Raw genomic sequence first — 27,219 nt, forward strand, 5'->3', positions numbered from 1 at the left:
ATTCCCCCCTCTGAACACCCTGTGTCATTTTAAATGATCCCCCTCCCCACCCTGATCACCCTGTGTCATTTTGATTCCCCCCTCTGATCACCCTGTATCATTTTAATTACTGTTTTTAGTCTCCCCCCCCCATCTTCACCAGACATCCCACACCTTCCATCAGATATTTCCCCCCCCTACCTGTCACCCCGTCCCCTGTGTGTCCGTGCCAGCCAAGTTGTGAGACTCCATCAGGGCAGAGCGAGCAGCGGGCGGAAGAAGGTGGCAGCTTGTCCTGGCAGCGGTGGCGGCCAATCAGTGAGCTCCTTACATTCTGGGGTGGCTTGCTTTATAATCGGGGAGGCATTATGTTCGGCGGATGCTTTATAATCGGGGAGGCATTACGGTATGTTCGGCAGATGCTTTATAATCGGGGAGGCATTACGGTATGTTCGGCCGATGCTTTATAATCGGGGAGGCCTTATTTTCGGGGGATGCTTTATTATCGGGGAGGCCTTATTTTCGGGGGGATGCCTAATATTACAGCGATAGGCAAAACTAGAGGTAGGTCTTATTTTCGGGGGATGTCTTATTTTCGGGGAAACACGGTATGTTACTATGAAGAGGGATCCATAGGAACATAGCAAATTTCTCAGAGACTTCAATGCTAGTGGATTGCAGTCTAGGAAAGTGGCAATGTGATGATCGCTTGTTTAAGTTCCCTAGGGGAACTTTTAAAAAGTGTAAAAAATGAAAAAAGTTGTTTTAAAAATATCAAAAAGATAAAACAAATATAATTTTTTTTATTGTTTTCTTTCCTCCAAAAAATTTAAAATGAATAAAAAAAATGAAATACAGTTGCAAGAAAAAGTATGTGAACCCTTTGGAATGATATGGATTTCTGCACAAATTGGTCATAAAATGTGATCTGACAATCACAGTCTGCTTAAATTAATAACACACAAAAAATTAAATGTTACCATGTTTTTATTGAACACACCATGTAAACATTCACAGTGCAGGTGGAATAAGTATGTGAACCCTTGGATTTAATAACTGGTTGAACCTCATTTGGCAGCAATAAATTCAACTAAACGTTTCCTGTAGTTGCAGATCAGACGTGCACAACGGTCAGGAGTAATTCTTGATCATTCCTCTTTACATAACTGTTTCAGTTCAGCAGTATTCTTGAGATGTCTGGTATGAATCACTTTCTTGAGGTCATGCCACAGCATCTCAATCGGGTTGGGTCACTCCAGAAGGTGTATTTTCTTCTGTTTAAGCCATTCTGTTGTTGATTTACTTCTATGCTTTGGGTCGTTGTCCGGTTGCCACACCCATCTTCTGTTGAGCTTCAGCTGGTGGACAGATGGCCTTAAGTTCTCCTGCAAAATGTATTGATAAACTTGGGAATTCATTTTTCCTTCGATGATAGCAATCCGTCCAGGCCCTGATGCAGCAAAGCAGCCCCAAACCATGATGCCCCCACCACCATACTTCACAGTTGGGATGAGGTTTTGATGTTGGTGTGCTGTGCCTCTTTTTCTCCACACATAGTGTTGTGTGTTTCTTCCAAACAAATCAACTTTGGTTTCATCTGTCCACAGAATATTTTGCCAGTACTGCTGTGGAACATCCAGGTGCTCTTGTGCAAACTGTAAACATGCAGCAATGCTTTTTTTTTTGGACAACAGTGGCTTCCTCTGTGGTATCCTCCCATGAAATCCATTCTTGTTTAATGTTTTACGTATCGTAAATTCACTAACAGGGATGTTAGCATATGCCAGAGACTTATGGATGTTAGCATATGCCAGAGACTTTTGTAAGTCTTTAGCTGACACTCTAGGGTTCTTCTTCACCTCATTGAGCAGTCTGCGCTTTGCTCTTGCAGCTATCTTTACAGGACGGCCACTCCTAGGGAGAGTAGCAGCAGTGCTGAACTTTCTTTATTTATAGACAATTTGTCTTACCGTGGACTGATGAACAGCATGGCTTTTGGAGATACTTTTATAACCCTTTCCAGCTTTATGCAAGTCAACAATTCTTAATCGTAGGTCTTCTGAGAGCTCTTTTGTGCGAGGCATCATTCACATCAGGCAATGCGTCTTGTGAAAAGCAAACCCAGAACTGGTGTGTGTTTTTTATAGGACAGGGCAGCTGTAACCAACACCTCCAATCTCATCTCATTGATTGGACTCCAGTTGGCTGACATCTCACTCCAATTAGCTCTTGGAGATGTCATTAGTCTAGGGGTTCACATACTTTTTCCACCTGCACTTTGAATGTTTACATTGTGTGTTCAATAAAAACATGGTAACATTTAATTATTTGTGTGTTATTAGTTTAAGCAGACTGTGATTGTCTATTGTTGTTACTTAGATGAAGATCAGATCACATTTTATGACCAATTTGTGCAGAAATCCATATCATTCCAAAGGGTTCACATACTTTTTCTTGCAACTGTATATATATATATTATACAAAAAGATTTGTAGCTATGAACCTGGCTGATTTGTTGCAAGTGCACTTGGCAGCTGGAGGCATCTATGTCGGTCCCATGCTCATATGTGCCTGCATTGCTGAGAAAAATGATGTTTTAATATATGCAAATAAGCCTCTAGGGACAATAGGGGTGTTGCCTTTACACCTAGATGCTCCGCTCACCCTCTTCAATTTGATTGGCTGGACCAAGCAGTGATAACATCATCACGCCAGGCCCTGTCAATCAAATTGCATAGGGTGAGGCAGTAGAGACAACAGAGCCTCTAGGTGTAAAGGCAACGCCCCCATTGCTCCTAGAGGATATACTAAAACATAACTTTTCTCAGCAATGCGGGCACATGTGATCATGGGACAAACACAGATGTACTTCAGCTGCCAAGTGCACTTGCAACAAATCAGCCATTTTCATAAGTACAACTCTGCTGACAGAGCCCCTTTAAGATCCTTTAAGATCCTTACAAGGGCAAAACTGATAAGTTTTGGACCGCTTGTGAGAGCCCTGAACGGATCTCACAAATGGAAACCAAAACCCCAGTGTGAAAGTAGCCTAAGCTGCGAGCTTGAAGAAAAAGCTGTTTTTCTGCATGCTAAATGCAATAATTATCTGGGCACTCTATGATTGTATGATATGTAGTTATATTTCTCCCTCCACCAAACAGTCCCATGTAAATAACATCACACCATCTCTTCTACCCCCTCCAAAATACAGTCCTATATAAATAACACCGCTCCCCTCCCTTCAGCCCCTCCAACATACAGTCCATGTAACTAACACTATTTCCCTCCCTCCACCATAGAGTCCCATGTAAATAACATCACACCATCTCTCCAGCCAGCTCCAATATACAGTCCCATGTAAATAGCATCCCTCTCTATCTACAGACCCCTCCAAAATACAGTCCCATGTAAATAACATCTTCTCCACCCCATCTGCCGCCAACATGCAATCCCATATAAGCATCAACCCCTCAACATTCAGTCCCATGTAAATAACTTCATTCCCCCCACCAGCCACCTTTAACATTCAGTCCCATGTAAATAAAATCACTCCCTCAGACCCCTGTAACATTCAATCCCATATAAATAACATCACTCCCTCCCACAACCGTCATCAACATACAGTCCAATGGACAGGTTAGCAAATAAATCACCCCTATAGACAGACAGTTAATGAAAGACTTGATGGAATATCTTTCGTTGGTGACTGAGCTCGTAAAAAATGCCCCCTTAGTAATCTTGGCACATACCACGCAGGAACCGCATGGCAAAGTGCCCATAAGGGTATTTTTCAGCCATGTTGGTGGTATCGGGTGCTGAAGACCACCAACATGGCTGAAAAATCTATAGGGGTGATTATTTGTTAACCTATCCATGTGGACTGCAATACGTGGATAAGACATCACGCGAACTTAGACGACGTATTGGCGAGCATATATCAGATATCAGAAACAATCATGATTCATGACACATCGGTGGCACATCACATACAGTCAGGTCCATAAATATTGGGACATCGACACAATTCTAAAATTTTTGACTCTATACACCACCACAATGGATTTGAAATGAAACGAACAAGATGTGCTTTAACTGCAGACTGTCAGCTTTAATTTGAGGGTATTTACATCCAAATCAGGTGAACGGTGTAGGAATTACAACAGTTTGCATATGTGCCTCCCACTTGTTAAGGGACCAAAAGTAAAGGGACAGAATAATAATCATAAATCAAACTTAAAATTTTTAATACTTGGTTGCAAATCCTTTGCAGTCAATTACAGCCTGAAGTCTAGAATGCATAGACATCACCAGACGCTGGATTTTATCCCTGGTGATGCTCTGCCAGGCCTCTACTGCAACTGTCTTCAGTTCCTGCTTGTTCTTGGGGCATTTTCCTTTCAGTTTTGTCTTCAGCAAGTGAAATGCATGCTCAATCGGATTCCGGTCAGGTGATTGACTTGGCCATTGCATAACATTCCACTTCTTTCCCTTAAAAAACTCTTTGGTTGCTTTTGCAGTATGCTTTGGGTCATTGTCCATCTGCACTGTGAAGCGCCGTCCAATGAGTTCTGAAGCATTTGGCTGAATATGAGCAGATAATATTGCCCGAAACACTTCAGAATTCATCCTGCTGCTTTTGTCAGCAGTCACATCATCAATAAATATAAGAGAACCAATTCCATTGGCAGCCATACATGCCCACGCAATGACACTACCACCACCATGCTTCACTGATAAGGTGATAGGCTTAGGATCATGAGCAGTTCCTTTCCTTCTCCATACTCTTCTCTTCCCATCACTCTGGTACAAGTTGATCTCGGTCTCATCTCTCCATAGGATGTTGTTCCAGAACTGTGAATTGTTTTTTAGATGTCGTTTGGCAAACTCTAATTTGGCCTACCTGTTTTTGAGGCTCACCAATGGTTTACATCTTGTGGTGAACCCTCTGTATTCACTCTGGTGAAGTCTTCTCTTGATTGTTGACTTTGACACAGATACACCTACCTACTGGAGAGTGTTCTTGATCTGGCCAACTGTTGTGAAGGGTGTTTTCTTCATCAGGGAAATAATTCTTCGGTCATCCACCACAGTTGTTTTCCGTGGTCTTCTGGGTCTTTTGGTGTTGCTGAGCTCACCGATGCGTTCATTCTTTTTAAGAATGCACCAAACAGTTGTTTTGGCCACGCCTAATGTTTTTGCTATCTCTCTGATGGGTTTGTTTTGTTTTTTCAGCCTAATGATGGCTTGCTTCACTGATAGTGACAGCTCTTTGGATCTCATCCTGAGAGTTGACAGCAACAGATTCCAAATGCAAATAGCACACTTGTAATGAACTCTGGACCTTTTATCTGCTCATTGTATATGGGATAATGAGGGAATAACACACACCTGGCCATGGAACAGCTGAGAAGCCAATTGTCCCATTACTTTTGGTCCCTTAACAAGTGGGAGGCACACATGCAAACTGTTGTAATTCCTACACCGTTCACCTGATTTGGATGTAAATACCCTCAAATTAAAGCTGACCGTCTGCAGTTAAAGTACATCGTGTTTGTTTCATTTGAAATCCATTGTGGTGGTGTATAGAGCCAAAAATGTTAGAATTGTGTTGATGTTCCAATATTTATGGACCTGACTGTATGTGATTACCATGGAGGGAATACAGAGACACTCATGGTTCAACACATTAGGAAACCTATTCATGGTGGTGACATCAATACGATGTTACTCCGCAAAGAGACCCAGTGGATTATTAAACTACGGACAAAGGACTGAACGAAGCAATATCATATGCTTGCTTCATATAGTGCGCCACTCCGTGACATAGGGACATCTTGATGATGTGGCATACATCCATGATCAGTGCTGGGATTAATGCGCTGCCAGCACGTGTATATACGTGCTAGCTGCACAGGGCATGTGCAGCTAGCACGTATATAGCCGTATGGCAGTCGGGAAGGGGTTAATATAGAGCTGACTTTAATCACAGATGGCACTTCAGACTCTTTTGGAGGAAACTTGAGCTAATATTAGCCAGTTTGAAAAAAATGAGTCATCATTTGACTCTTTAGCGCTAAACAACATCCACAGCATGTCTGGCCAATCTAAATGTGCCAGAGAAACAATAATCAATTAGACGAGTGATTACTATAGCAGAGCGTCACGGGAGAAAAATGCTTTTCTCACAGCAATACATGAAGCAGTTCCACTGCCAGATGGTTTAGCACTGAGTAGAATTAATTTCACAGGAGAAATGTTTTTAAGACGTTAAAATTTCACACAGTTTAGCTGAAAGTATTTCTCTCTCCGTTAAAGCCAGGAAAATCCCCACTCTTGACTCCCTTTCATCTCGTATTTTTCAGATCTGATAAGGCCAGTGGCTATTTGGAAATTTAATTACAGCAGAAAAAAAGTCCACAAGCAATCTCTGGTAATTATAACCTGGCCACAGTTACTCTACATTACAGTAAGCTGTATAATTCCGGGGTTTCTAATTCAATATTTTGAAAGGCTGTGAAGCCTGGTCATTAAAATGACAGGCAATTATATTACAAGATGATGTGCATAATTTTCCTGTTTCTATAGAAATCATGATTTATAAAAGCAGGTATTTATATTGAATGTCAACACAAAGGTTATTTGCTGTTAATGTTCCATAACAATCAGTAATAATATAGAGTAATAATTGTATGTTTGGCATAGAACTAGTGTTGAGCAAACTTGTGTTTTAAGTTCGGCGTCTAAAGTTCGGGTTATCGAAGAATCGCGTTATGGATTCCGCTACCATGGAGCATAACGGAATTTAGAATCCATAACGCGATTCTTCGAAAGCCCGAACCTGAACTTTAGTCACCAAACTTAAAACACAAGTTCGCTCAACACAACATAGAACTGCAAAAACATAAATAAATACTTTAAAAATGTTAGAATATCAATATTAGTGATGAGTGGCAGGAGTCATATTCAAATTCGAATATTCGTTATATTCTACATTCTTTTTTTTTTGCAAATTCGAATATTCGTTATATTCTACATTCTTTTTTTTTTACTCAAAAATCTGCAAGGTAATGATCACGTAATATGCAAATATTACACGATCAATACAGGTGTGTGTAAAAAACTAATATATAGCACTATAGAATATAGTGGCATTTGTTAGTTTTTAGAATATTTGTCATTTTTTTCCATCTGAAGTCATGATTCATGACTTCAGATGGAAAAAAAAATGACCACTATTCTAAAAAACTAATATATAGCACTATATTCAAAACAAATCCTCTTGCTATGTCACAATATATATATATATATATATATATACAGTACAGACCAAAAGTTTGGACACACCTTCTCATTCAAAGAGTTTTCTTTATTTTCATGACTATGAAGGCATCAAAACTATGAATTAACACATGTGGAATTATATACATAACAAACAAGTGTGAAACAACAGAAAATATGTCATATTCTAGGTTCTTCAAAGTAGCCACCTTTTGCTTTGATTACTGCTTTGCACACTCTTGGCATTCTCTTGATGAGCTACAAGAGGTAGTCACCTGAAATGGTCTTCCAACAGTCTTGAAGGAGTTCCCAGAGATTCTTAGCACTTGTTGGCCCTTTTGCCTTCACTCTGCGGTCCAGCTCACCCCAAACCATCTCGATTGGGTTCAGGTCCGGTGACTGTGGAGGCCAGGTCATCTGGCGCAGCACCCCATCACTCTCCTTTATGGTCAAATAGCCCTTACTTTCAAAGTTTTCCCAATTTTTCGGCTGACTGACTGACCTTCATTTCTTAAAGTAATGATGGCCACTCGTTTTTCTTTACTTAGCTGCTTTTTTCTTGCCATAATACAAATTCTAACAGTCTATTCAGTAGGACTATCAGCTGTGTATCCACCTGACTTCTCCTCAACGCAACTGATGGTCCCAACCCCATTTATAAGGCAAGAAATCCCACTTATTAAACCTGACAGGGCACACTTGTGAAGTGAAAACCATTTCAGGGGACTACCTCTTGAAGCTCATCAAGAGAATGCCAAGAGTGTGCAAAGCAGTAATCAAAGCAAAAAGTGGCTATTTTGAAGAACCTAGAATATGACATATTTTCAGTTGCTTCACACTAGTTTGTTATGTATATAATTCCACATGTGTTAATTCATAGTTTTGATGCCTTCAGTGTGAATCTACAATTTTCATAGTCATGAAAATAAAGAAAACTCTTTAAATGAGAAGGTGTGCCCAAACTTTTGGTCTGTACTGTATATATAAATATATATATATATATAGCAGAAAGAACTCCACGGCACCTCCAAGGCATAAAATAAGATCAACTTTTATTCACCAGACAGCGACATTTCGATGCACCTCCTGGGATCTCAAGATCCCAGGAAGTGGATCGAAACGTTGCTGTCTAGTGAATAAAAGTTGATCTTATTTTACGCCTTGGAGGTGCCGTGGAGTTCTTTCTGCTACTATTTGAAGGGGGATCGCCTTCACAGCCGCTGACACTCCGCCTGTTCTTACACACAGCAGTGCCGCTCATATTCTTTTTATATACAGTACAGACCAAAAGTTTGGACACACCTTCTCATTCAAAGAGTTTTCTTTATTTTCATTTAGCAGGATGTGTCCTTGTGGAATAGCACAGTTTGCTCTGCTATTCCGTCCAATATCCCCAATGTAAATCAGCCAAAGGGAGCCTATGGGTCATTTTAATGTATGCTCTGAGAACTTTCTGGGAGCATACAGCAAACATTTTGCCAGTGCAAGGTGAATAGACATTCCTCCACTCTTCTCCCCCACCATGTGGCTAGTGCAATTGCACCTCGTTGCACTCTAGCTCCACTGACTTAGGGCGCATGCCCACAAACATGTGCCAGCAGGGCCGTATTGCAGCGTGCAAACAGTGGTTCCGCAATATACAGGCTCCAGCCGTTTTTGCACCGCATCACGGATGAATAGGTACACAATCCGGAAGGTCCAGTGCGGAACGGAGGCACGGAACCCCATGGAAGCACTACGGAGCGCTTCCGTGGGGTTTCTCTCCATGCTTCCGCACCAGAAAAAAATAGAACATAGTCAATTTTTTTGCTGTGCGGACGGATCACAGACCCATTCAAGTTGAATGGGTCTGGATCCATTTTCGGAATCCGCACGGACGTTACCCGCGCATTGGGGACCGCGAATCTGAATGCAACCTCATGAAAACTACATCAATTTAAATATAATGGGTGACATTATCAGATACTATAATTTTGTGGTCTAAAAAAGTCGCAAGTCATGGAAACTGCCACATTTTCTGTGACATTTGGTTAAATTTGTGACAATTCGTGATAGGTCATCAATATCAGATTAGCGAGGGTTCGACTCCTAGCGCCTCTGCTAATAGTCTCTTTATAGTGGTAGCGGCGCTCATGCGAGCGCTGCTCCTGCTTCAAAATTACACTGCATGTTATCTCACTTGAGAGGACGCACAGTGTAATTTCAACTGCTCGTCTCTTGAATGGGAAGAGCAGATATAATTATGTACAGTGCACCTCCACTAAAAGCGAGACGAGGCACAATTAAATTTGATGCTGAAGCGGCACTTGCACAAGCCAAGCTACCGCTTCAAAAGCAGATTGGCAGGGGTACCAGGAGTCAGCAATCTGATATTGATGGACTATCCTGAGGATGATCACAGCAGACTCCAGTATAAGATGCAGTTAAAGGGTTTAGTTTATTTAATATGAACAAAAAATTTCAAATGAATGTAATAATTATTAGAGGTAACAAGTAATTTGACTGATTTGACTATAATCTGACATTTCAGTCCTTGTCAAGGACCTTGGTCAGAGTCACTAAAATAAAAAAAAATAGAAAAAAGATATAAATAGCAAGCTACATACACAATATAATAATATGATATACCAAAGGATCATAAGAAAACTGTCTGGTTGGTGCTAGGAGTAAAAGGAACTACAGGTAGATTGGAAATAATCCAAGAACTGTATGGAAGAGGTGAACTATAGCAAATCTAGTAGCTAAAATACCAGAGATTACACAGGTTGCAATGGCCAAGATCTATTACAGATATTAAAATGGCTATAGTAGAAGCCCATGCACCAGAATGAAATATCATTGTAGAGTACTCTGTATAGATAGGAACCAGAAAGAGAGTTACCAAAGGAGAGGGACAGAGGCAACCAGGTGGCAGCCCTGTGGTAGAGCATGAAGGTGCTGCAGGGCAATGATGCATAGAGCACAAGAAAGGACTGGGAATGGCCGGTGGCAACTAAATATAACTACCGCACTTGTGTGAGAAGAGTGATGAGATGGGCAGTAAGAGCAAAAGGAGGACTTCTGGGTATAGAGGTTCTTCTCAGCGCTGATGTCGGGGGTGGGGGGGGGGGTGCGCAGGGTCAGTCATGAGTGTGATATCAGGGAAAGGGGTGGGGTTATCCACAGATTGTGTGGTCCCACCCCACCCATTTAAGACTGGTTACTCCATTGATACATTACCAGAAACAAGATTTATACATAGATACAATACCAGAACTAAGATTACTAAAAAGATATGAAACCAGAAACAAGATTACTACAAAGATACAATACCAGAACTAAAATCACAGAAAAAGAGATAAAAAACAGATAAAAACAGGGTCTGCTGATTATAGATGCTCAATGGTAGCTATAGAGTAGGACCTGTCTGACTGAGACAACCTTTGCACGAGTAGGTGGGCACAGGTGTGTTTTGATCACAATATATTGGTTAAGAGTCTCAGATTTTATCATATCAGAATCAGGACTTAGTCTATATATAATGCTTGCATCTATTGTGTTAGTGCGTTATCATTTGTTTTCTGTGATTTTTTTCATAAATGTAGCCATGGACATCTGCGTATTTACTTATCATATCAGGCAGGATGCTTTTATCTTTGTTTTACAGTATATCTATTTTCTGTGATTTTTGCTTAGTTTATAGTATACACTTGAGGGAGTGGCACCTTCAAGTGTGAATGCTCTCCTATTTTATCCTGGGAGTAGCATTCTTGTGCACTTTTGCCTTTCCTATCAAACATGCGGCCTTGATTAGGTGGTACATATAGCTGTGTTTGCTCCTCCTCTCATCGGTTGCTGGATGCACATAGAGGTGACTAGGAGCAGCACACTATATCTCCAGGGTCTGCTCTCCTGATTATAGATGCTCAACGGCATAGGTAGGTTAAGAGCATGACCTGCCTGACTGAGACCACCTTGACATCATAGATTTTATCATATCAGAGTCAGGGCTTAGTCCGTATATAATGTTTGCATCTATTGTGTTATCATTTGTTTTCTGTGATTTTTTAATTTTTTTTGCATTAGACTGGCAGATTTTCTGGTAGATGATCGCTAACGAGCGTTCCTATGAATGCTCATTACCAATCATCTGGCAGTCTAATACTGTCGCCAAATGTGCTTAAAAATCACAATGGTGCCAGCGGCAGATCGCACTGTGCAATAGTGATTTGCCTCCGGCACACTGCTCCCCTGCTGTCACGACTGTGACTGATCCAGACAGGTCTGGGAGGAGAAGGTCGCAGCGACTTGCTACTCGCGATAGCTTGTGAGTTTGCTCCGTGGTTCAGGGTATGTCATCTGGGTTTTGCCTTGTGAACCTTTTTGTCCTGACTGGGAGTTTGTAGGCATCCTTCTCAGGTGAGTCCTGTCTGCCACTCCCAGCTACTATATTAGTTTCAGTTTCACTTGCAGTCATTGCCAGATATAGTCCTTACTTCCAGTGCTACTCTGACCTTGGAAGGAGATCGTTTGATGGTGTTGCTGTGGAGCTCTTGTCCGGCGTGGACTGTCGTGTTTGGGATCGCCTTCTCTGCTCGTGACTGGATAAGTCTATCTCTGCTGTTGTTTGTTTGTTGTTGTCTTCCCCTGTTGTTTTCCTAGACGTGAGTGATGGTGACTAGCGCTTCCATCGGCCGTTCCCCAGTCCAGTGTTAGGGCGACTGAGGGTTTAGGCATCCTGCTCGCCGCACGGGTTCACACCCCGTCTAGGGTATCAGGGCAGACAGGTGCCAGCTTAGGGTTACTCAGGGGTGGCCATTCTATTTCCCATCCGTAGATAAGGGTCCCCCTTCCCCTCCGTCTGGTGCGACACGACTGCTGCTGGGATAGCGGTCGTGACACCTGCATGGGAACAAGCTATCATTCCTCCCCATGCCACTGAGGACATAGCTGCATGTATTAGCAGCAGTGTCCTCTGCTAGTTATCTGACATTGGAGTGTCTAATACACCCTTAGGTTTACTATACAGATAGAAGGTTAGTGGGCACATAGGCATATGCCGAAGTCACCACCATGGTGTCATTGAGCATATTAGGGTATATGGTATACTGTTTTGCTTTTTTCCCTCCTTTTTTCCCAATATTTCAGATTTCTACATTCATTTGAGGTGAATCCTAGTGAGAGGTTCTGATTGGACTTTTGTTGCATACCTGCTTTCTGCCCATCAGTGATTGGTCATTCAAGCTTCAGTGGCGGAAGAAGACGTCATGTGAAGCCCCAGAGGATTGCTGGCGCAGCTGCAAAACAGCCATACCTAGCTGTGCCGTCACTTCTGGGTGGAAGGTGGACCAGCGGCAGTAGCGCTGAAGCGGTGCTGAAGTTCCAAGCAGCAGCAGAGAAGCGGCGAGGTCCTGCTTACAAGAAAAAAGTCTTACCGGTGTATCGGGATGGAGGACCTCTTGAAGCAGCTCATCCTGCACGCCGAGTCAAGAGGAGGCAAAGCCTGGCTGCGGCGCTGGTTGGCTGAAGGCCGTCGATGCTGAACGAGGAGGCAGGACCACTTGACGTCGCACAGCGGAGTTACGTCACCGGTGACGCAATGTCAGGATCATCAGAGGGTGCTCCTCGCAGAGCTGAAGAACCCAGCCAGGTATCAAGAAGAACAAAGAGGCTGAGGAGATCCTATTCCCCGGCTGAAGCTGTCAGCAGAAGAAGTGGCAGCAGGCGCTCGTTCCCTGGACGGGCTCCATCACAGTCTGGGGTGCTGAGTAGAGTGCAACAGCCAGCTTCCACTGTTCCCCCCTCCGACCCAGCCCAGGAGTTAGGTGAGATACCATGTGGGCATAGAAACGCTTTACCCACCAACGTAGGTTTTAATACTACCAACTTGCTTCTTAGCTTAGCCAAACTTTTTTCTGATTGGGCTGGAGCTACAATGCCCAGTCACGATAATCAGTCTGCGGCAACATGGAGTGATTTTCCAGCTGCTGTGGCTGATAATTTCCCATTACAAAATGATGTCAGATTTAGGGACTGGGGTATCTGAAACTTGCTTTAAAGATGCCATGACTTGTGAAGGCTATCCGTTGGGGTTTCATTTATCTCAGTCCATGAAGGAGAAAATTTGGAGGAAGGAGTACATAGATATTTTATCTTTACTTCCTTCCTCCAAAGAGTCGTTTAAAATGGAAAATAAAGGAGAAGATAAGGAGGAGGATAGGAAGAGGTCTGCACCACGGTCATTTAATAATTGGTTGCAGGCTTTTTGCATATACTCCTCAGTATTATGTGCTAGACATCCACAGTTTGCTATTGGTCTGTTCCAGCATATGGATTCTATCTTGGAGGCTTACTGAAATTTTGTTGGCTTTGCATGGTCTGAATATGACGAAACGTTTCGCAAGAAATTGGCGGTCCATGGCAACATGAAATGGGGTTCTAAAGAGGTTGGACTTTGGCTTAGTTTGATGTTACCTCAGAGATCGGGTTTTCAAGCTAAGCCAAATAGTTCATTGGCGCCTGGTGCTAATATTAAAAAAGGTGTATGCTTCACATACAATCAATCAGCCTGCAAATGGCTAGTTAATTGCAGATATTGCCATGAGTGTTCTTTTTGTGCGGGCTCACACCCTGTTTTTCGCTACTTTAAAAAAATCTAATCAATCCACATTGCAAGGTCAAAACTATCAAAAAGCTCAGACGCCATTGAAATTGGAAAAAATACTGCCTTGGCTAGAATTGTTTCCAGACCGATTGAAGGCAGAAATAATTCTTAGTGGTGTTTCATGTGGTTTTTATGGACCTAGGTTTTTAGGCAAAGGTTGTGTTTGGTTTGACAATTTGCCATCAGTTAAACATCATTTGTATATAGTTAAACAGAAGATTGTCAAAGAAATTAAGGAAGGCAGGATTAAGGGCCCTTTTCATTCCCCACCTTTTCCTGACTTTAGGCTGTCACTGTTAGGTTTAGTTCCATAGTAAGATCCTAATGATTTTAGATTAATTCACCCTCAATGATTCCTCAGATAAAGAGACAGCGTCGGTTTCTTATACATCTTTTGACGATGCAATTTCTTTATTGAATTCTTGTGGCGAAGGTTGCTTTTTGGCAAAGGCAGATATTAAATCTGCTTTTTGTTTGCTACCAGTTCATCCAGATGGTTTTAATTCATTGGGTTTTCAGTTTAATGGTGAGTTTTTCTTTAACAAATGTCTCCCTGTGGGTTTGTCTTGGTCTCGTTTTTTTTTTTTAAACGTTTTCTTCCTTTTTACATTGGGTAGTTTCAAAAATGGTCGGGTCGTCAAGTGTGTTGCATTATTTAGATGATTTTTTATTTGTAGGTTCTTTTAGTGATAGTTCAAGATTATTGGTTGGTTTTATGCGGATCTGCGAGCAGTTTGGTATTCCATTAGCGCATGAAAAGAAAGTTTGGCCTTGTAATGAAATTTAGTTTTTAGGTATTGTAATTGATTCTGTTAATATGGAATTCAAGCTTCCTATGGAAAAGATAGATAAAACACTTTTAGCCATTAAGAAGATGAGATTGGTAAAGAAAACTCAGTTGAAGGAATTATAGAGTTTGTTGGGCTTATTAGCCTTTGCAAGAGTTATTCCAGTTGGATGAGTTTTTTCAAGGAGACTATATATGGCGACTAAAGGGTTAAAATCCCTGCATTCTCATATTAGGATTACTAAAGCCTTAAGAGACAATTTAGCTGTTTGGGAGGAATTTGTAATTCATTTTAATGGTCGTAGAACATGGCAGGAAGATTTTAATTAGGCTGCTGCTCTAGGTTTATTCACGGATGCATCAGGTTCATGGAGCTATGGAGCCTTTTTTAGTGGTCAGTGGTCGGCTGAACCTTGGCCAGAGTGGTTGAAGGAGCTTGGTTTAGTTAAAAATCTGTTTTTGTTGGAATTATTTCCTATCGTTGTTGCATTAGTGATTTGGGGTAATGTTTTGAGGAATAAAAGAGTTTAGATTTTTTTCGGATAACAAATGTGTCATTTTAAATGCTTGTCTTCTAATAGTGAGGTGGTGGTAAGTTATTGCGTTATTTAGTTCATTGTTGTTTAGAGTTAAACGTGTGGATTAAAGCTAAATATATTGCTAGTAAAGATAATGAAACAGCAGACTCCCTTTCTGCGCTCTGTGGGAAAGATTATTTTCTCTAGTGCCACAAGCAGAGAGAGTTGGGATTCCTTGTCCAGAACAGGTTTGGAATCTTATCCGGGATTGATCAGCATGTTTATTAAGAAGTCTTTAGCCAAGCAGATATGGAATGGACATTCTCTTGCATGGAAGAGGTGGTATATTTTTTGTTCTATTGTGTTTTGTTTTAATTTTGACTTGAAATTTTTATTTATTTTTTTCAGTTTTGATGTTCTTTGTTGGAAGACGGTTTAGGTTATTCTGCTGTTCATAAAATTGTTTCTGGTGTTTCCTTTTTCTTTAAGTTGGCTGGTTATCAGTCGTTTTCTAATCAGTTTATAGTTAAACAGTTTCTAAAAGGAGTGAGGAGAGAGTTAGTCCGTTCTGATGTTAGAAGACAAATTTTGTTAGAATTATTAGAAAAAATTGTGTCAGTCTTGAAATTTTGTAAGTTTTCTGCTTATGAAGCAGCGTTATTTAAAACAGCTTTTGTCTTGGCCTTCTTTGGGGCTACTCAGATAGGGGAGCTGGTAGCAGCTAATAAACATTCCATGTCTCCATTGAGAGTGGAATATGTGAAATTGAATGATAACCTGCTAGTTATCTTTATTAGAAAGTCCAAAACTGATCAGTTAGCAAGAGGGGCGTGGATTAAGTTAGCTGCCGTACCCAGATCTGCTTTATGCCCAGTGAGGACAGTGAAATAATTTCTTGAGAGTAGACCCAGAAGGGAGGGTTTCTTTTTGATGCATGAGGATGGTTTAGGCATGTCTGTTTATCAGTTCAATGCAATATTAAAGAAATGTCTACTGTCATTGAATTTGAGTGCTGATCATTACACGTCTCATTAATTTCGCATTGGTGCAGCAACAGCCGCTGCCAATTTGGGTTTGAATGAGGCAGTAATTAAAAGAATTGGTCGGTGGGAGTCTAATAGATACAAATCATATGTTTGGCCTAATTTATTGTTATGATTTAAATTAACCTCTTTTAGGTACAAAGTAGTTGATCGTATGGATTCTGGGTCATTCTTTCTTCTTTTGGGCTGAAAGAAGGGATGCGGAGAGTAATTATTCTCAGAATTTGTTTATTGGTTTTTTATTCATTTCAGTTTTCTGGTTAGGTTTTAGAGGCTTGAAATGGAAGCAAATCATTCCGATTTTAAGAGGAGAGTTGCAGTCTTTACCCCAGCGTGATGTCTAGATCATTCATGCTGGGGGGGGGGAATGATTTGGGGAAAGTTAGAACTGTAGAATTCTTTAATCAGATGAAAGAGGTTTTGAGTTATATAAAGTCATATATTACCTGACGTTACTTTGATTGTTTCAGAAATAATTCCACGACTCGTCTGCAAAAGTGATCAATTTGGTTTTATTAATAGAATCAGGAAAAGAGTTAATAGGAGTATAGAAAATACCTTCCAAGTTTAAATGGTTGGAGCTTCAGACATACTGAATTGGAAGACTTTGTGATAGGGCTATATTGGGATGACTTAGTTCATTTGTCAGATATAGGCCTAGATATTTTCAATGTTGGTTTGCAGGATATGATAGAAAAGGCCACGGTTTTTAGGGGGGACATGCGGGTTGATACCCGCATGTCTGGTGGGTTAGTCACCCAGATTTGCTGGGGGGACAGTATTGAAGTACTGGTTTTAATGGTTATTTATTAATTGTATTAATTAATTATTTAGGAGTTTTGTTCGGCCTGTATGACACCAACAGATTATCTGACAGATTTTTTGACCAATCATTGGTCACATGGCTTATAATACACAGATTGTTTGTTATACACAGTAACTTTTGGTCTAATTGGACAGATATTGGTCAAATAATCTGTTGGTATAATACAAGCTTCAGACTACTACGTAGATATGATTACTACATAGATGTGATACCAGAAACAAGACATTTCCACAGATAAGATACCAGAATGAAGATTACTACATAGGTACGATACCAGAACCAAGATTACTACATAGATAAGATGCCTGAACCAAGATTACTACATAGGTACAATACCAGAACCAAGATTACTAGATGAATACGATACTAGAACCAAGATTACTACACAGATATACTAGAGCCAGGATTACTACACTGATAAGGCAGCAGAACTAACATTACTACATATATACAATTACTCAAGGGCGGACAAGGAACTTAAAGTGGAAAAAAACTAAAAGTAGCCCCGTGTTGTAGAAGGGTTCAAACTGACAGAAAGCGGAGCAACTTAAGTTGTTAGGACCAACAAAAGTAAGCAGGGCCAGCAATACCTTAGTGCACCACAAAACCAAATTCTACAGTACAGCACAAAATACTGCCACTCCTGAGGATGGCAATACAGTTGAAATCAGAAAGGCTGCTATGGCTCCTGGCTAGGTGCATAAGTACCTGATGCTCCTAGCATTAATTAATGATGACAGCATCAGATTGTTATGCACAGTACCTGGCCGGTAGCCATGAGCAGAAATCTATTTCCCTTTAGGGTCTGTGTGCCAATACGCCCCACGATTACTACATAAATACGATTACTATATAGATTCATAGATATGTTACCAAAACCAAAACTATTAAACAGATACATATCCAGAACCAAGGTTACTACACAGATATGACACCATATATCTCTGCAATATTACCATAGCCACACCTATGTATATATTGTAACAAGGTGAGTGGAAAATGCTGGAAAGGGTGCATATTTTACCCAGGGTCCTCAAGTGCGTGAATTAAAAAGAATCCAGAAAGCTATGTTTGTTTCAGCAAAGAGTAGTTTGCTAGGGCTGTTTTGTTAAACTCTGTTTGTGGGCTGGGAATAGTAGGCAGATTTGGGAGTGGAACATACCATTCCACACCATTAGGGCTCATGCACATGAACATATTTTTGGCCTGCATCCAATCCACAATTTTTGCAGGTCAGGTGTAGTCCCATGTCCAAATCCGTATGTCCCTTCTATGGCCCCACAAAAAAATAAAACATTTTCTATTATAAAAAAAAAGCTAAAGTATATCTGGCTCTAAACGACTCTTCCAATAGTAAGACAGAGGTCTCGGGGACTCACCACCACCACCTCAATAGAGATCGAGGGTAAGAAGGCCTCCTATTCAGTCCTGTATCTCCTTCCACCGCCTCCACATACACGCTTGGCACAGATGTCTTGCAATCACTGCTTGCCACACCAGCAGTAGGAAGTTACTCCCAGCTGAGCTCAGAATAGATATTCACTTGCTCATAGGTAATAACACCATGCGGTGTTAGATCTTATCCAGTAGGGAGTCACTAGGCGGAATAAGCAAGGAGATAGTGCAGACCGGCAGGCACAGTTAAAGGTAAAAGTCATAGGATTAACCCATATTTACAAACGTCCAAAGTGTAAAAGCATGTAACAAACACTGTTAAAACACCCGACCCAGGGTTTTGCCGCTTTCGGCTTCTTCCAGGACATACAATATCCTATTATTGTCTGTTTTACGGACAAGGATAGGACTGTTCTATTAGGGGTCTGCCATTCGGTTCTGCAAAATGCAGAATGCACATGTCCGGTATCTGTGTTTGGCGTAATTTATGCTCGCTTATGACATTGGGGCCAGGATGGTGGGGGTTAACATACGCTCAGGAAGCTGTCTGAAGAAAAGGAAGGTAGATGATGATCTTCTGTACTCTGTGGCTGATGCTGTGTATTTACTGTCAGAAGGTCAGAGGACACACTGATGTCATCACTCACTGCCCTGAAAGCCGAGCTGACAGAGGAACTAAGGTTGTATCAAACAGACAGTGAAGTGGATCATGATTCACTCCACTGCTGCAAAGTGCACACATCGTGGAGATGTCTATGCTTCAGTAAGGGAAATTTGAGAATGTGGTACAGCTTCTCTTTTAAGTTGAAAATGGTGGTTAGTTTGGTCGGCTTTGAACCCTCTGAGAGACTTAGGCACTGGGCGGCCACCCTCACCACCCATATCTAATCTCTTCTGGTTATTATTTCATCCTGATGTCAACCCACATCATCCATCACCCATCACCCATCCTGCCACACAGACTACCTGCAACCTAAACAAATGCTCTGTCTAGGATGAATATGCCAGGATCACTGATTGATGTCATTCTCTTCTTCTGCAACATCTACTACATTATCTGAGAGAGTTATCAATGTGTTATCTGTGATGTTACATAGGACTGCAGGACACTACTACATTATCTGTCCTTGGAGCATTATCACTGTTATCTGTGGTGTAACATGGGACTGCAGGATATAGCTATATGATCTGGACTCTGAAAGTTTTCACTGTGTGTTGTCAAATAGGACTGCAAGTAACACTACATTGTCTGTACTCAGCTATCATAGTGTGTTACATAGGACTAGTAGAGATGAGCAAATCAATTCATTAGAATTGAAAATCTACCCAAATTTTTGTAATTTTAATCAGTTTTTTTATCTAATATTTAATCACTATATGGTGGGATTATTTGTCCTGGTATAGAGCTATTATTTTATAACAATATATTGTATAAATCTTTTAATATTTGTAGATGGTGGGAAAACAGTATACGCCTTGGGACTTGTACCCCTGGTATTTTAAATCCCTAGAAAGAAACCTGGAAGCGTTGGAGATCAGAGGAGCAGATCTCTACACACCACCTTCAATTCAACTGAAGATTACTGCTGTTTGTACAATATGTCAGCATTTGGGGTCCTATTTTTCCCAGGGTCATGCTTTGTCTTAAACAGTCCATGAAAAGTTTATAAATGACTCAGAAATCCCTGTAGAAGTAAACAATATTTATTAGTTTCAATAATTCTTTAATTGTGAGCTTTTCTGTAACCTAAAGAAAATGCAAGTGTAACACACTTTAAATTAAGCATTGCTCAGCAATTAGAGTCTTTGTTTAATTCCAGAAGCAAGCCTAATGCAAGGTTATATCATAGGGCTTTCATTTTTAGCAGCAAATACACATATTAGCAGCTCTGGTAATTTCAGTTCTTAAGCACTTCTTTTATTTGCTTCGTTGGAAAGAAGAAAACTAGAATTGCTTTGCCTCCTATTTCAGATCGTTGGCACCGAAACGAAAGGCTCTTTTCTGCTCTCCTAACCACAGTTATTAATTCAAGTGAAAACACAGCATTTTCCATCTTGCAAATGAATTTTCTAGGGGATGGAAATATTTCTAATAATCTTTACTTTTACAATGAAGTGAAATAATATTTACCAAATGTTGGATTTTTAACATATCCTCAGATTTGTGCTACCATTGCTCCTGACAATTTGATGTTATAAAATATAGACATTACTTTTCATACCTTAACAAATAACTTTTTCTATTGCTCCGATGCTTCTAAAATGTAAAAGTACGCAACTTTGCAATTAGTCTTTATTAAAAAAAACTATATTGTGTCTCTATGATAACTGACAACTGACAGATATTGTGTACTTTGATCCTACAATCATGCTCATTTCTGCTGTATTAGTCTTCTACCTTTTTCTAACATACAGTACATTGAGCTAGCTGACAGAAACCAACAGAAACCATGACTTCAGAATCAGACTACTCAGTATTTGATTGTAGTCTGTTGCCAAGGAGACACAAAGATCTGCATAGCACTTATAAATTTTAAAATGCTTAAAATGTCTTAATTTTGAAGGTATACATGAACTACGGGCAATATGGATAATACGGTTCTAAAATATTAACTTTCGGCCTCAATCAATAGGCCTCAATCAATAGGGACACAATATTTATGGTTATCTAGTGTAACATCTATGTTTGTTTAGATATAGTTCTTAGAGGTGATGTGGACACTTGCTACAGCCATGAATTGCACTTTATGTACTATTGTATTCAATATAGGGTATTGTATTTATATGCATTAGCTATAATACATTATGTGTTGGGGGTACAGTATAAGATGCATAATGCTTAATGATATAGAAGTTGCACTTCTCCACTTGCACGTGGCACGGGTTCCCCCTTTTCTCTTTCTTTTTCTCACAATTCATGTCACTTATTCCTCACTTTTTTGCACATTGGGTTTGGCACTTATCACTTTTGCACACACAGCACTGTAGATCAGCAAACGCTGACATAAATGTACATGAATTGGTATTTTATTGGTTTTTATGAATATATATTATATATCTATGTATATCATTTATTGGGTACTTTGTGTATTTCATGTATTTTCACTGATGTTTATCTGGATAGGAATAATGGCTGTATGCAGATTTTAGTATTGACACCGTTTAATGTATCGATCCTTTCAATGTAATCATAGTGTTGTTGTGTCCACGTCTATCTATCTATTTATTTATAAATTTACATTAGATATAACCATATATAGATAAATCTATTTATACACTGTGGTGGCTGCAAGACATGCGGTCATGTGATAGGCGATCATGTGATCGCATCACATGACGCATTGGGGGTAGTGCTCAGAGGCACTGCTTTCACATCAGAATATCGCAGGTGATACAGGGAACAGGAGGCATCATGGGTATGTTGTCACATTATGAGTAGGAGGGGATTACAACAGCAAGTGAGGCTGATAGGCAGTTTGAATTGTCAATCATGGTTTATGACCTATCATGGGTACTATATTAAGAGGAGGTGGTAGATCTTGAGACATGCCCCCAAGAGGAAGCGACGGCAAAACGTACGTCGGGGTGGTGTGTCTCCTGATCACTGGTTGGTATCCCCACAGTTGTGTCCGTGTATGTGTATGCTATTAGGCTGCTCAGGAGTAATATTGTCTTGGGGTCTTGTTGTTAGCATTCCAGGTCGGGGGTGCAGGCACTTGTCTCTACTACACAGTTAGGCATTGTGCCCTCTGAGATGGAGCGTTATTGATGGATGCTGGGTGGGTGTAGGATTCGGGCAGTGTTTGTTACTTAACCAGGATGGTTATAATTTGATGTTATTGCCTTTGTGTCCTCACCAGTTCAGTGTAATCAGGGGACACACATTGTTTCCATATTCTCTCCTGCATAATCTGTCCCTTATGGGTTTTATTGTGTCTACAGTGTAATTATGGTATATAATAAAATTTGAATATGTGTGTTCTCGAATTAGTGTTTGTTTAAGGTTCAATGTTACTATATAGAAACATTTTAAACTCTATTTTGCTTGTACTAAAAGACGTTGCAATACAGTAGGGAAAAGAAAGTGCTGGTTTCGGACTTTGCCACACAAAAGTACTATAATATATTGCTTTTATGAAGCATTTTAACCTAGAAACAACTTATGAAGCATTTATCTAGGTGTATGATATAGGGCAAAATTCAATATTGTGAGATGCTAGAAAAAGCCCTAGACAGGTAGTATTGCACATCATAACCACTGGGTAACATAATAACATAGAGATGTCAACCCCCATCCAGCGTGTGGATACACGCTATAATCTGACAGCGCAGCATACATTGGCGCTTTTCCTAACAGCGGCACTAGTTTGATAAAGGCCTTTCTGGCCGAAACATCACGTTATTACGACGCCACATCTCAAATAAAAGAATTTTGACGCACAGTGCTGGAGTATCCTCTTTATTAACATAATAACATAGGGAGCCATTTATTAAGACTAGTATTTTAGGCACCAATGTTAATAAAGCCCCATACCTGACTGTGGATTCGCCGAAGTTATGAAGAGGAGCAGGCCTCTACATAACTTCGGCGCATCCAGCGCCAGTCTAAATATAAGCCAGCCTCCTAGAACAGGCGTAGAAATTGGTAAATGAGATGGGCATGTCGGCCCGTCCCCTTCCCCACTCACGTCATGCCTACTATTTTAGACATGGCGTGAGCAGGGAAAAGTTGCATGTGCATCTAAATACGCCTATTATAGGTGTATTTTAGTATAATAACTGACCCACATAGTTTGTAAGGTTGAAAAAAGACATCTGTCCATCCAGGTCAGCCTGTTATCCTGCAAGCTGATTCAGAGAAAGAAAAAAAAAAAAAACTGTGAGGAAGAAGACAATTTTCCTCCAACGCCAATAAGGTAATCAGAATAACTCCCTGGATCAACGACCCCTCTCTAGTAACTATAACCTGTAATATTATCACACTCGAGCAATACATCCAGGCCCTTCTTGAACTCTTAGTGACCTCACCATCACCACCTCCTCAGGCAGAGAGTTCCATAGTCTCACTGCTCTTACAGTAAAGAATCCTCTTCTATGTTTGTGTACAAACCTTCTTTCCTCCAGACTCAGAGGATGTCCCCTCGTCACAGTCCTCGGGATAAATAGATGATCTCTGTACTGACCCCTGATATATTTATACATAGTAATTAGATCTCCCTTCGGTCATCTTTTTTCTAAACTGAATAACCCTTGTTTTGACATAGCCATATATATCATTTACATCGCTTGACAGAGTATTGAAAAATCATTTATTTTTTTCCAAAGCTGGTCATGTTGAATTTGGATAGACTGAGCCTAGAGGAAATGTCAGGTAGCACATACATATACATTATAGAAAGCTACAGTATTGCATAGTTAAGAGATTCACCCATAATGTGACCCATTAAAAAATGGTTCCTCCGCCCTCCTCGTTCTTATGGTTTTTGTCATACAATCAGACCTTTGACTTTTTTTTTATGCATTCCTGTATGAGACTAAAGTAGGACCGTTGGGTCAATTCCAATGTTTTATATTATTTTGGGACCTGTAATGTATGTTAGCCCCTGCCCAACACCAATTAAGATGATGCCCTCTCACATATACCCTGGAGCTGTCTTTGTGGTATATTACTTCTTCTATTAACTGCTCCTCGAGCCATACACAAATGATATTGCCATAATTATTACCAAAAATTTAAGGAAAATTGCAAATTTTGTTTCATCTTCTAATATCCAGAGCCCAAATGAAATGATGTATGAATGGAATATCTTGCAGCCCTAACAAAGGAGACATTTTTTCTTTCTGAATATGGTGAGCTCTCTTTTTTAGAGTCGAGCAGATGTTTTCCTGTTAGCTGGAATATTATACAGGGTTTAAACAGATTTATTTTCCTCGGAGAAGATCTACGAAAGATTAAAACATTATGCCACTTGTAAAAAATAAACAGACATTTTTATTTTTTTTTTTAACAGGATAAGCTTTGCATTATTCATGGGTAAATTAACTTTCAATTACCTGAACCTTTCAGAATACCGTTCTTAACATAATCAGCCGTGCATTATTCCTAATACACGGGATGTGAGTCTGCAGTGTCGTGCCCAATTATGTATTTGACAATACCCTCAGTTGTCTATTCGAGAAGAAAACAATATGTACAGCTTAGCAATCAATTAGCAATTCATTCTTTTCATGTTAGGCCACAGTTACAGTAACTCATGTGATGCTGGAGCGGACTGCTGAGAGTGTACAGCTGTCAGGTAGATTCACATGTATCTATCTATAGCTAGTCTTTTCATCAGAGCCCACCCACAACTTCTATTTCAATTAGCAACTCCTGAAAATAAAAGCGTAATGAAAGCAGCTGTTAAAAAGCACTCCAGCGCCCATGAAATGCTGCAAATCCAAACTGTAAATAGCACATTGTAAATCCCATGTCACCAGCGCTGTCAGCTCCCCCAGGGATCACACAGTTCTAGACAATCAGTCCCATCTGTCACCGTGCCTCTAGAGGTTGACCTTAGCTCAGTCCATGGTCAATGTTACATTACATCATTCATTACAGCCCGCACCTCAGCATTAATAGACCGCACCACTCAACATCTCAGCCACATTATTTACAGCATTGACTAGACTCCGAAGCTCAGCCCCTGTCCACAATCATTGAACCTTCAAAATGCATTAGTGAGACTGCTATTGCCATTTATTAACAGCCGTAATGGCATAACCATTACAGTGGCTTTACATTTAGCGATGTCTTGAAAGGAATCAAAATCTGATGCAAAATGGAATATATAACGGTTAAAGTAACACACAGTTTGGCGCAAATTTAAGGGGAAAGTCAAAAAAGCTGAAGAGATGACAACTAGGATGTCTTGTCCCAGATGCTAGAAAGGGAAAGACTGAATCATGGATACCTTATAGAGGTCTAATGAGACATCCACTGTCAATATTAGTGTTGAGTAAATCAACTTGCAGGATAACAAATGGACAAACGTCTTTTTTTCGGCCTTATATACTATGTTACTATGTTCAAATAGTGTTGGGCGCGAAACGCGAATATTGATCGCGAATATCGGCACTTCGAGAATTAGCGTATATTTAGAATATAGTGATATATATTCGTAATTTCGAATATTCTAGATTTTTTTTTCATCAGTGACCTCCCTTCTTGCTTGTGGGCCAATGAGAAGGCTGCAATGTGTTTGTCTGAGCTTAGAAACATCCCTAGCAACCAATAGGAAAGTTGTCTACCCCTTATTATATAAGAACCTCCCCAGCAGCCATTTTCTACAGTTTTTTAAAGTTCTGAGAGAGACAGCAGTGTCATTGCTGTGCTCTGTGCTTTCCACACTACATTAGATAGATAGTTAGACAACGTATATATAAACAGTACAGACCAAAAGTTTGGACACACCTTCTCATTCAAAGAGTTTTCTTTATTTTCATAACTATGAAAATTGTAGATTCACACTGAAGGCATCAAAACTATGAATTAACACATGTGGAATTATATACATAACAAACAAGTGTGAAACAACTGAAAATATGTCATATTCTAGGTTCTTCAAAGTAGCCACCTTTTGCTTTGATTACTGCTTTGCACACTCTTGGCATTCTCTTGATGAGCTTCAAGAGGTAGTCCTCTGAAATGGTCTTCCAACAGTCTTGAAGGAGTTCCCAGAGATGCTTAACACTTGTTGGCCCTTTTGCCTTCACTCTGCGGTCCAGCTCACCCCAAACCATCTCGATTGGGTTCAGGTCCGGTGACTGTGGAGGTGGTCAACAGTGTGGATTTTAAAACTGCACCATGACAGATTTTGCAGTCCATTCATTACAGAGATAGGGTGCACTAAGCTACTTGGACCCACCCTCAGTGCACTTAACTACTAATTTGCCTATGCATTTGCATATGGATTAAAAGTAACGGATGACTAAGTGAAAGGTATCATTATTTTCAGCTGAGCTAGCCCTACAAGGCATTGAGAGACATTTATCAAGACTGGCATATCCATATGCCTCTTAACAAATCAAGCGCATCTCTGCCCTGCTGTGCACCATAAACTAAAATCTACGCCAGCTTCAGCTATAACTTCTGCCATGAAGCATCGCCCCTCCTGCTAAACCCCTCCCCCTTTTCTCTCCACTTCAGAAAAGTGCAAGCAAACTCAAAAATTTGCAATTTTTGGTGCACACAAGGCATCCACCATAATCTGCAACTTTTTTTTTTACACATCTTGATGTAAAACATCTTGATAATTGTCCCTGATTGTGCCTAGTTTAACAATGAATTTCCCAGTTGAGACTCCCTTTAAACTGCTAGATATTTCATTGTATCAGTGATGTAGTGCATTGAAATGAGTTCTTCCGAGGTCTAGTCCATATGAGACTTAATCCACTGAATGCAGAGCATTTTTCCATCTCCTATTACTTTCCTGAAAAAGTTAATTCCACTAATTGCGTTTAACAGTGAATTAGGATATATAGCTCATTTACTTTAAAGCATTTCTTTTAATAACTTCCAAATGCCGGCGTACAATGTAGCGCTTAATTATTGGCTGTTCTACAATTTTCAGACATTTAATAAATATATTTGTTAACAGTTGAAATGAAAATGAAGGGTTGGGAAATGTTCATACTGCTACTAAAGTATAAGCTTTAATTAGCGTACTGATGAGAGCTCGCGGATCTAAGAGGTGTCAGAGCTTTGGGTT

At 40.3% G+C, this 27,219-nt stretch overlaps 1 protein-coding gene across 1 annotated transcript in view; it reads right to left on the reverse strand.

The window, feature by feature from the left end:
- Positions 1 to 9,793: 9,793 nt before the first annotated feature.
- Positions 9,794 to 27,219, reverse strand: part of LOC120993822 (autism susceptibility gene 2 protein-like) — a 396,608-nt gene continuing 379,182 nt past the window's right edge. The window contains exons 3-4 of the mRNA XM_040422289.1: positions 10,570 to 10,574; positions 9,794 to 9,815 (exon numbers count right to left, since the gene is read on the reverse strand). Coding sequence (XP_040278223.1) covers positions 9,794 to 9,815; positions 10,570 to 10,574 — 27 coding nt within the window. The remainder of the gene's footprint in view (positions 9,816 to 10,569; positions 10,575 to 27,219) is intronic.

The sequence above is a fragment of the Bufo bufo genome, chromosome 3 (assembly GCF_905171765.1).
Source record: "Bufo bufo chromosome 3, aBufBuf1.1, whole genome shotgun sequence".
NCBI classification, from domain to species: domain Eukaryota; kingdom Metazoa; phylum Chordata; class Amphibia; order Anura; family Bufonidae; genus Bufo; species Bufo bufo.